The sequence below is a fragment of the Tachypleus tridentatus genome, chromosome 11, assembly GCF_004210375.1.
Source record: "Tachypleus tridentatus isolate NWPU-2018 chromosome 11, ASM421037v1, whole genome shotgun sequence".
In the NCBI taxonomy this organism is placed as follows: domain Eukaryota; kingdom Metazoa; phylum Arthropoda; class Merostomata; order Xiphosura; family Limulidae; genus Tachypleus; species Tachypleus tridentatus.
The window spans coordinates 79,549,277-79,561,559 of NC_134835.1; the positions used below are offsets into that span (position 1 = coordinate 79,549,277).

General features: G+C 34.2%; 1 protein-coding gene across 19 annotated transcripts in view; it reads right to left on the minus strand.

Moving 5' to 3' along the window:
* Positions 1 to 12,283, minus strand: part of LOC143232566 (diacylglycerol kinase eta-like) — a 92,899-nt gene that overhangs the window by 60,733 nt on the left and 19,883 nt on the right. For 18 of the 19 annotated variants that reach the window (XM_076468139.1, XM_076468140.1, XM_076468142.1 and 15 more), the window contains 4 exons: positions 8,667 to 8,747; positions 7,575 to 7,679; positions 6,857 to 6,986; positions 5,265 to 5,371 (listed from right to left, as the gene is read on the minus strand). In XM_076468139.1, coding sequence (XP_076324254.1) covers positions 5,265 to 5,371; positions 6,857 to 6,986; positions 7,575 to 7,679; positions 8,667 to 8,747 — 423 coding nt within the window. Of the gene's footprint in view, positions 1 to 5,264; positions 5,372 to 6,856; positions 6,987 to 7,574; positions 7,680 to 8,666; positions 8,748 to 9,479; positions 9,517 to 12,283 lie in introns of those variants that run through there. The other variant, XM_076468156.1, reaches the window with a different exon arrangement.

A 12,283-nucleotide genomic window follows, 5' to 3' on the forward strand; every position in this document is an offset into this window, starting at 1 on the left:
CAATTAAAAAATGTGTAATGAATAAATATTCAACACTTAAATGAGATTAAAAAGATTAATGGCCATTAAAAAACTAAAAAACTTTATCAAGGTAGACAGTGTCACCATCACCAATAACACTGTCCAATGTTACAGACAAACCCTGGGATAAAACATGTTTAAAATAGTGCCATCGTTGACAGTCGTAACAATGGCAAGAAAGTAAAATGTGGCTTACAGTGATTTGAGTGTTACACAAACTACACACTGATGCAACTGTTCCAGATAAAAGAAAACGATGAGTTGAAAAACTGTGACCAATGTGTAGTCTAGTTAGAACAACTTCCTCCTTTCGAACCTTATGAAAGCAAGACGGCCAGAGCCCAATATAGGGTTTTATTTGAAAAAGCTTGATGTTGTGTTGCTCACTCCAAGTGGACTGCCAGCTGGCATGGAGCCGAGCCTTCAATACAGGACCATAGTCGATGTACGGAATAGGCACAGTGGTGAGAGTGGCAGAACAGATAGATTTAGCTGCCGTGTCTGCAGGTTGGTTCACGCGAATACCAACATGGCCTGGTATCCAGAAAAACTGGATAGAAGTAGATGTTAATGAGAAATGGGCCAGTCGGTTTAGAATGTCAGTGAGAACAGGGTGTGAGCCAATGTGAAGCAATTCCAGGGCCAGTAGAGAACTAAGTGAGTCAGTATAGATAGTGCAGTTGGAGTACTGCTCAGCTTCAATATGATCCAGGGCAAGAGATATGGCATACAGTTCAGCAGTGAACACAGAAGCTGTAGAGGGGATTCTGTGCGCAACCATCGAACCACAACAAACCATGGCAGAGCCCACAGAATTACGTGATTTGGAACCATCCGTATAAATTGGAACAGAATGATTGTTCAAAAGATATTCAGTAAATAAAAGACGGTACTTCAAATCGGGAGTATCTGCCTTTTTCAGATGACTGAAAGAAAGGTCACATTTGGGGACTGTAATAAGCCATGGTGGGATGGACTGACCTGTAGATTCTGCAATGTTATCCAAGGACAGACCCAATTCATCCAATTGTGCCTGGATGTGAAGGCCAAAAGGAGCAATGGCAGATCGTCTGTTTCGAAAAAGTATGGCCCACTGAGGAAGGAAAACACATCCCCAGGTGGGATGCGTTGGTAAGGAACAAAGTTTCGAAGAATATAGTAAAGACAGTTGCAAACAGCGAAGGTGCAGAGAAGGCTCATGAGATTCAACGTATAAGCTTTGAACTGGAAAGGTGCGGAAAGCCCCAGTGCAGAGTCAAAGTCCTTGATGATGAATGGGGTCCAGCATCTTTAAGGCCGAGGGTCTGGCAGAGTTATAGACCATTGATCCACAGTTGAGTTTTGATCGAATAAGAGCACGATATATCTTTAACCTAGAACATCGATCCATTCCCAAACTGATGGTACAGAGAACACGAAGATTGTTCAGCGCTCTTGTGCATTTGACCCATAGCTGCTTTAAGTGTGGTATATAGATCAGCTTACAGTCAAAGATAAGCCCCAAGAACTTGGTCTCAGGGACCACTGGCAGTGAAACTTCACTGATACGGAGTTCAGGATCAGGGTGAATACCCCATTGGCGGCAAAAGTGCATGCAAACAGTTTCAGAGAGAGAAAAATTAAAGCCGTTTCAGTCCACTTCAGCACATGATTGAGGGCAGTTTGCAGATGCCGCTCAATATATCTCATGTTCGACAACTGACACGAGATGTGAAAGTCGTCGACATACAGCCCATTCGCAACAGTGAGAGGGAGTTCTTCAGTGATGGCATTTATTTTTATACTGAAAAGTGTGACACTCAAAACACAGCCCTGAGGGACCCCAAGTACCTGTACAAAAGTACGGGAAAGTGTCGAACCCACACGAACTTGGAATCTCCTGTCCATTAAAAAATTTTTAATAAACATGGGTAAATGGCCACGTAACCCATATATATGGAGGTCTCGCAAAATGCCATACCTCCATGTTGTGTCATAAGCCTTCTCAATGTCAAAGAATATTGATACAAGATGTTGGCATTTGAGAAAGGTTTCTCTGATTGATGTTTGAAATCAAATTAGGTGGTCCGTGATGGAGTGCAGTCGTTGGAACCACCATTGGGTGGGTGAGAGGAGGTTGTTTGATTCGAGGAACCAAACAAGACAAGCATTAACCATCCTCTCCAAGGTCTTACAGAGACAGCTTGTCAAAGCAATTCGCTGGTAGTCTGCATGATCCAGCTTCCAATGGGGCACATGGGTAGGGTGGCATCAACCATGGCCAGTCTCTCTCAAAAGTATAGGAAAATGATCACTGCCTTGTGGATTATTGTCAACCCTCCATGAAAAATGGGAGAATAATGAAGGGGAGCAAATTGAGAGATCAAAGCAGTAAAGAACTGAGTAGGTGCATGAAAATAAGTGAAAGAACCAGTACTGAAAAGAGAAAGGTTGTGATCAGAGAGCATACGATCTACAGAGCAACCCCTCCTATCAGTAACAGCACTTCCCCAGAGGGGATGATGTCCATTAAAGTCCCCCAAGAGTAGAAAGGGAGACGGAAACTTTTCAACGAGAGCATCAAGGTCTGATTGATCATATGTCTCTCCAGGGGACAGGTTGAGAGAAAAAACTGATGGTATGACCCAAGGAAACACTGATGGCTACAGCCTCCAAGGGTGTGTTAAGTGACAAAGATAGGGTGGGCCCATGCTGATCAACCAATAGTGCCACCCCTCCATGTACTCATCTGTCACACAGCCTGTCATTTCTGTACAGAGAAAACTGCCGAATGGTGACTGTATCAGCAGGTTTTAGAGATGTTTCTTGTAAGGAAAGACATACAGGATGGTAGGAAGCAATCAGTGTTTTGATATCATCCAGATTAGAATGTAAACCTCGACAGTTCCATTGTATCAAGGTGGCCATTTTTAATGACGGGTAGGCAAAGTGGCTGGAGAACCCTTCTGTTTACGACCACATCTTTTTTCCTTACTGTCCTTAGTCGGAGGAGGTCTATCGACCTTTATGGATCCTGCCCTGGGTCGATTGGGCAGGTCTTTGTTATTGGAAGGGGATTCCAGTGACTGAGCATGCAAACGAATGATTGTTTTGCATCTTGGGGTGGGAGAAAAAGATGTATCAGAAGAAATGCCTGTATTTGAAACTGAAGGATGTGAATCTTGAGGTTTGTTGGAATGTATGGAAGGAACAGAGTTTGGGTGTGGAAGTCGATTCATCAACCATTTTAACCATGGAGGTCAAAAGGCTTTTCCTTTGTTTTGAAAACGATTCTCTTGGAGACATAGAGAGATCTGTCTGCACTCCCACTGTAGTTGTGGAACAAAGTGCAGCAGCATGTGCCCGAGATGGAGTGGCGGACAACAATTTCCGAGCCTCAGGATAACTAATATTATGTGTTGTTTTCAAACGCTGCATCTCTTTTTCCTCCAACCATTTTGGACAAGAACGAAAGTAGGAAGGGTGAGAACCATTGCAGTTGACACAATGTGGGTCCATGTCACACTCATAGGCATTATGGTCCTTGCCACCACAATGAGCACATGTCAGGGAACCACGACATGACGTCTTAGAGTGGCTGAACCTCTGACATTGGAAACATCGGAGAGGATTTGGAATGTACGACCATACTCTGCAAATTAGATAACCTGCCTTGATGGTGGCAGGTGCAGGTGGTGATGTAAATGTCAAAACGAGGTTATTTGTCAGCAGTGTAACTCCATCTTTGCGAGTGGAGATGCACCTCACTGCATAAACTCCTTGAGCGGAGAAGCCAGTGAGAATCTCCGAAATGGGGACATTCTTCAAATCCCTCTCAACAATAACTCGTCGTGATGAATTCAAGGTACCATGAGAGGTAACCTCAATAGGTATATCCCCAATTGCCTTTGAATTCAAGAGGAGTTCACTGTGTTGGCTTGTGGATGTTTCAACCAATATGTCTCCAGATCAAAGCTTCTTTACAGACTTTGGAGAGCCAGGAAGACACTCTAGTCCCTTCTGAATAAAAAAAAGAGGGACAATTGCCCTAAAGGTTTTTCTGAAAGAGAATGTAATATAAGAAAATGAAGTACGTGTGTTACAGATGTTGAAGACTGCTGCTCAGAGTCTTCAAGACATGGTCGTTTACCTATTGACTGTTTTTTCACTATTTTATTTAAATTTTTTGAAGGAGGATCCATAGGAAAAAGGAAAATTTCGGTACCCGCTGACCCCACCCACCATGGAGCCCTATGAGGGGACGCACTACAATGAGTTTTGGATTTTGTGAGCACTATACCCAAACACCAGCATCAGACACAATGTCCACAACACTCGTTGAGAACTTCCAACACTGGTACTTGGTTGACTCTAGCCCAAGTGGACCAAAGGCCGCCCGTCTACAACAATTGAAGGCCAAAGTGGTGTGTTAGGGTTGGACCCCTCAACCATCAGGATCCTCTCCTCCCCTTCATGGGTTGCCACACACGGCAAACGCATGGGTAGATATTTAGATCCCAGTGGAGGTAAACTAAAAGAACAGAACCTTCCCTGGGAGGTCCCCTCACTACATACAGGAATCCACACCGAGGTGTAGAGAAGAAAAAAAATGTTAATGAATTATCTAAATCTATTCTTAATCACAAAAATACCTAATTATCTAGTGTCAACTACAACAAGTTTCTATACCAAATATCAAAAAAAAACTTTTGTTTAAATTAAACAATTTAATCTTGTGGTGACCCCTTACACCTATAAAGCAGCATTAAACACATATGATATATTAAAAGAATACAAAAAGTATAGTTTTTGTATCTTTAAATTTTTCATAAACTTTAAACAACTGTTTCATTTAAATATTTCTACATCACATACTATCATTATTACCATACATTCCTGTAGTTAACTATCCCACTTCAAACAAATATATTTATCAATTAATCCTCTTAATTACTGCTGTATATCACTATAGTTCTTATTCAAAGTTGTACAACAATTATAAATCTTCACAGTTCAGTATAGTACTTTATATAATAGTTTGTTTCAGTAACTTAAAATTTGATATAAAAAACTTGTATTAAAAAATATTCTTTCTTCTTTTACATCTTAAAACCGTTCTAAAATAAAAAAAATAAGGTTTTACGAGCAACTGGAAACTAAACAGAAATTCTATGAACAATATTGCAACTTTCATTACAATAGTAGTTGTAATATGGTTTTTCATTTTCTGTCAGAAACACAAAAAAATAAACAAATATACAAACCTGATCTTCAGTTTCAATTACATCTCTTCCCACTGTAGCCAAACATGTCCACTTGCAGTTATTAGGGGACTTAGCAGCACATCTTTTGTGTACTTTAAACTTACAAACTACCAGTAAAATACAAAAACAAAGTTCTTTGTCAACTTCATTCATCAGCAAATATTAACGTAACACTCTTCTACTGAAAAAAATATGTCTAAAATATTGTATGCTGATTGTTCCATCTCAAATACTGATGTTACATTTTCATCAGAGAAACCACAATTGATATTCAAAAATTATTTGGTATCCAAAAACCCAGAGAATATGTTCTACATATCAGTGGGTGTTATATGTTTAATATTTAAGTTACATGTAGCTAGTAAGAGATAAAATATTTTCATGTTTCCACACACACACATGCAGTGATAAAGATTATTTTGTACAAGTTTCAGGAAACTAAGCAGAAAATTTATCAACTTAATTACATCTCCTCATGAACCTCTAAGAAATAAAAACACAACTGTAGACATTACTATGTGATTAAGAGCATAAGTAAATAATGACTGAGAAGATTTAACCCTCTAAAACTCACAGCTAAAATTACTTAATTTGAAAGGGTTTGCAACCGAGTATTCAGTTATGAAAACTGGTGAATACAGTTAAGCTGAATCTAAAGTTATAGTAAAAAATATTGCTAACAACAGCTGTATCTAACTGACGAAAAAAATCCCTTCTATTCTTTATATGTAAATTTATTTATTTAGCTACACTTATTACCAGGTTGATTTTCAATTTTGCTTTAACTAATTAACTTGCTCTGACCAAAAATTAATTAAATAATTAATTTTAAACCTCTTATTAATATATTCAATTTTCTTCTCATGTTTAACCCTTAAATTATTGATTTGTTTTTATATAATACATAACCAGTAAGGTTTAAATATTGGAATTTATTGAGTAATTTTATGTTACAATACTCAGCATAAGGCACTGAGGAAAAAACTGGGAAAAAAATAAGTTATTTTGTATTTAAAACACATATTGACCAACATCAATTAAAATAATTCAATGCAAAATTGATTCCTTTTCTGTCAAATTTCTCTTCGGTGATTCATATGTAATTGGTGGTCCTAACCCACAAAGTCATGAAACTACAAGCAATTTCATGAATAAACAGTTTAGAAAGTCAAGGTAATTCAAAGTTAAAGATATATTTTTATTATTGAAAACATATACTCTAGTATATCAGTTTGTGAATGAAACCATATGTACATCACAACTAAACCATTTAAACTCAGTATATGATCTTTAAAAAAGTTCAAAAAAGCCTCATTAAAAAACTTTTGAACATTAAACTAATTTAAAATGTTTACTTAGAAATATTAATGCAATTAGACTGTGTATGAAAAACAGTACGGATTAAGAAAATAAAGTCAGCATGGGCACAACAATAAATATTCTGTTAAAATTACATATCCATGTCAAAATTAATTTCTTCATTAATTTTAAAATCAAAAAAGAAAACTTTTAGTATAAAACCTTGGAACCTCTTATGGTTTTCCTTTGGAGTTATTTTGAAATCATACAAACAGTGGTTTTATTTCCCTTACTTTCACAAGATAAACCACGTGATGTCATTCCTGAAAGAGCTTCTCTACAGACATTACAGTAGTTTGGTCTAGCATGGGATGTTACAAACCAGTGATGCTGACCAGACATGAAATCGTAATTTTCAGTTTCCTAAATGCAGATCATAAAGAAAAATATACAAAATGACATATAGATTAGATTTACACAATTATGCCTTATTTTATACATTGGTGTAAATTACTTCTTTCCCAAAGGATGTTATCAACCTTGAAGCTCATAAAAAAATTAATGTTCCACACTGTAAATCATTCTATATAACTATTTGTTATACAAGTCTTTGAGCTCTCTATATCAGTAAATCCTGAATAACAAATGAAAATATATTCTATGGAGCCTTATGATTATATACTGTATCACATAATTTTAACACTTCTTTGGGCATTAAGATTTAAAGTGTTCAAATGCATTGATGACTAAATTGAAATACATTGTAATTTCTTGAAGAACTCAAAAATAGCAACATTTGGTGCCACTTTTGTATTCTAGTTTTATATAATTCAGTAACTTGTTTTGATGGCTATTGTTTATTTCACTGTTTTAGTGTAAAGCAACAAAATGTGCTAGGTATGCTATGTCAAATGAAAGTTTGATTTATTGTTAAACACAATGCAACACAATAGGTTATCTGTGCTCTGCCCACAAAGATAAAATACCCCATAACCTGAGCATTTTCCTCACCTCATAAAAATGTTTATTCCCAATGTTCTTTAGAGCTGAAATCCATGCTTCCATATCTTTTCGTGAGTTGGCCCACAATAGTAATTGACGAAATGGAGTAATCAGCTGAAAAATAAAAAATTCACAATATAACAGATTTTTATCTTTAATCTGGTGAAGAAATTGTTAAGTAGTTAAGTATACATAAACATCAGAGCTGTCAAAGAAAAAAAATTACTGTTTATGGATGCACATTGTATCTTTTCTCTTTCACCACTTCTCATTACAAAACAAGCATTATTGGCCTAAATATGATTACACAAGGTTTCACATATCTACTTTATAAAATGATATCTCTTCTTTAATTTTAAGCTAAATGCTAACCTGTAAGCAAGACAGTGAAACTCATCAAGTTCAGTCAATGAATACTTATTTATTCTCAGTATGTTTTACAAATAAAATGGAAGCTCTAAAAATTCCAATGCTGCTCATTGTTTTTAACTTTCAAAAATATACAAGTTTATAATAAAAATAGCTTTTTCTGCCAGTTAATCAATAAAACCATGTTGAACATTTCCTTTTTTCCTTCCAGAAATTGTATCTTTACAAAAGGTATGAAAAAAAAGAAGAAAGTAAAACAGTAAATTTGACATGTAAAAAGGGTTGTAGAAGTATAAATTTACACTTATGTTTTAGAAAAGTGGGTCAACAAAAAAGTACACATGGTTTAAGAGATAGTGCTTTTACTGCATTGTTTCAGTACTGTTACAAAGAGATCACTCTGAAGGTACATAACTACACTGTTCTATCAAGTATTATCTGTATACCAGTGACCTATACTTCTTTTTTTGCACCACATCCTTGAACAACCCTTAGTGGTGACAAGGGAAGCAGTTAGTACTTCTGAAGTGTATTTTACTTTTAAATTTTATTAAAAATCATTATTTCTCAAAATGTTTTAGTATACATAGATTTATTTTAATACAACATCACAAAATGACAAATGTATTTAAAATTATAAATGTAATTAATTTTAATGATTATCTTTACCTTACAAGTATAGATAAGTTTGCAGAATAATCAGTGTAAGATAAAGCAAAACAATTCACTGACCTGAAAACCATGGTTATCATTCCTTGTACTAAGCTCAGCTACACTTAAGTCCCTCAAGTCAATCTCTTCAAAAATCTCAGACTAGAAATGAAATATTTTGGTTAAACTGTGGAATGTAAGTTCATAACACATACTATATTAACCCTAGATAATACTCCCTCTTTAATTATCGGCTTACGTAAAAACTAAGAATGTGAAAAGATAACCAAATAACTTTGCTAAATCACTGGGAGTAAAACAGAATACTGTCAAACTGTGTGACAGCATAAAACAAGGTGCAACACTTTGTCTAAAGAAAAGAACTCGTATACAAATACTTGTGCATGGTACAACTTATTTTCTTTTACCTCATGTTTTCTGTGATAATGTTTTGTACCATTAACAAAATCACCACTACTCATTGTTTGTGACATGGTTTGTAAATAAAACTGCAATTTTGCTAATTTTTTCTCTAACCAAGTGTATAAATTCATAGTTCATTTTAGTTTCAATACATAAACTGTACTTTCTACATTAAATCAGTAATTCTTTAAAACAATTTCACATCACCTCCTTACAGTGGCACAATTCAAACAATTGATTAAAATATAACAGACAGTTTGGACTGACAAATTCTCTTGTAAAGTGAAATTTCTTACATTATATTCTAGACTAAGGTTTAGTGTGGGTTTTGTTGTTCGTTTTTTCATAGGACATGGAACAAAAAAAAAACAATGATAAAGGAATTTAACACATTTAAGATTGAAATTTAAAGTTTCAAAATATTCTTGTAATCATGAGTACGGTACTTGAAATTTTCAACCTGTTCAGTACCTTATGCTACACATGGATTAAGCTACCCAAGTAAAATATCCCAAGGTTCAGACACAGCTGTCTCTACTTTAAAGCCTCTAACCAGAGGAAGGGTAAACAACCAGCAGCACTCACAGTCCAATAACAATTAGGCAACACCAGATTCTATAACCATGAGACAAAAGAAATTTGAAAATGGGCCTCTAGTTCAGAATTCAATTGGTGAATTATTTTAGCACACAGCATAGAATATCAATATTAAACATTTAAAATATAAAAGAAACATACCCTTTTTTTTAAGTTACTTTACTTCCAAAAAACATTCAGACATACAACATGTTTAACTAAACACTCAATTAAGACAATAAATTAAGCTCTTTAAATTGTTACATTGATCACTAAAAAGAAAGAAACGGTTTCTGAGTGGAGAGAAAAAAATGTAAATTGATAAAGGTCTTCATAATGTAAAAGGTTGATAAAAAGTCAAATGTGTGATCCTGCCATATTAATTAAAATAGTATTCTGAAAATGCTGATAAATGAGTCCATTATAGATATTCCAAGTATGCACATCAATGACATTTCAGATCATACTGAATGACCTTAAGGACAGTGTCAAATGATAGGCTCACATTTCTATCAATCATTTTCCTAAACACCTCCATTTCTGAATCATTTACTTGTCAACAGACTTCAAAATCACCCTGGATATCACCTTACACCTTTCTAACTTTGTTGCTGAAATATAAATATATGATTTCCAGATATTTCCATTGAAACATATTAAATACTGATAACCAAACCTAACTTATAAATTATAAGCTCATGTATATACATTTTTTTCTATTTTGAAGACACTATCACATTTACAATTCTGTAGAATTTCAGGTTCTCTCTTATCATTTATTGTTATTTGAAGAGGAACATCACTCTAAAAAGAATCCAAACTGTATTTCCTAATGAAACAATGCAAGCATTACTAATGAAAAAATCTGTATGTCAATAAAAAAATGTTTCTGAGCATATGCATCATGATACAAAAAACTGTTTATAGGTATTATCAATCTATTTATTTTGTGAGTGAATATTTTATGATTATTTAGTTTTGTTCATAACGAGAATCAGAAGTGATTACTTTAAAGTAAATGTTATGGCAAGTTTATTTATGTAACTCGATACAAGTTGTATATCATGTTTGTAAATCATTGATGTTGAAGTTATTGAAGACTGCATGAAATTTATGGATGTCAAGGATAAGAGTAGACAGTTAAGTAATAAGCATACAAATAGTGATAAATTTTTGGGAAAAGTTTATAGACAGACAAAGCACAGGAGAAGTAAACTTATGAAAAATAATTCAGCTAAAGAAACGTTAAACAAAGTTAATCATCCTGGGAGTGGAAGGCCGAACAATTAATATATTAGAGTGAGATTAATGGTGCTAAAAGAGACAAGGAGATTAGTTTACTTTGTCAAAGAGAATTCTGAAGCAATTGAACTAGCCTCAGTGAACTGTGAAAAACAGACAGACAATGCTTGGAAATACAAAAAGAAAACAATGAGCAGAAGATTTTAGAAGCACAGGATACAACCACAGTATCTCAACAATAAAATAACTGAACTATATTTAAATAGTTTAGTGACAGCAATATAGAAAAATAGTTTTGCTAGTAAACTGAAATCCTAAAGCAACTGAATATACCTAAATAGACTTTTGACAAAATAAAGAGAACTATATAGTGTTCATGATACACTTATGATCTCTGTAGTGTAAAGAATTTGTTGTACATACATTTAAGTAATTCTGAATACATATGTATTATTTTAAAAACAAATAGAGTAAGTGAGACACTTACTTTAGAAGAATCCTTAATCCAACAACACACAATATAACATCAAACAATGTGTTTATATATTAGACTTAAGAAAACTTCAAGCAAAGACTGTCAGCCATTATGGTAGAATCATACATAAGTAGGTTACACTAACAATTAGTAAAAATGTTGTCCTTTCCACCCCAAACCCTTTTTTTTTTCATGTAACATCAAAAATATAAACTTAATGGGATAATATGCAACTAAAGCGACATAAAAAACCAATTTTATGGCAAACCTAAGTGTAGTCTATAAACCTCAAAACAGATAACAAAACTGTCCCAACAAAACCAAACTCAAGTTGTAACTATTGTAGTACTGTAAGGGTATACATACTTACATCACATTATGGTAAATTATACTATTTCATTTTATGTGTAAATATCTCATTAACCTAGTCTATTTTGTAATCATACCCTTTAAGCAAAGTGTATTAGTTTCTGGAATAGCTCCAATTTCTGTTAAATATCTGTTGTAAAAAAGCACAAATTATGATTTGTTTGGAAATATGTTGCCAAAGAGATAAAGAAATGTAACTATGTATGTTGCAACTGTATATATGCATATGGATATACACACATGTATATACATGTCCCATATGTTTCTCTATAATATAGTCAAACTGTTAAGACTATTAACACAAGTACATGCAATACATATGTAAACTAATAGTCTACAGGATGTAGAAGCCTGTCTTATCACCCAAGAAAGTAATTTTAATGCACTAGTCTGGAAAAGAAAATTAATTTTATTTAACAATTTCAAACCAATGTTCTTTATTAGGTTTGATATGATGAAAAGCATTTGATTAAGACATCATTGTTAAGCAAAACAAGTTCTCCTTCCTGGAAAATATTGCTTCTTATGTGTAGTAACATCTAACATATACTGTTAAACATCCATAAAATTATGTTACATTTCTCTGTAAAGCACTCATTTACTACATGAAGTA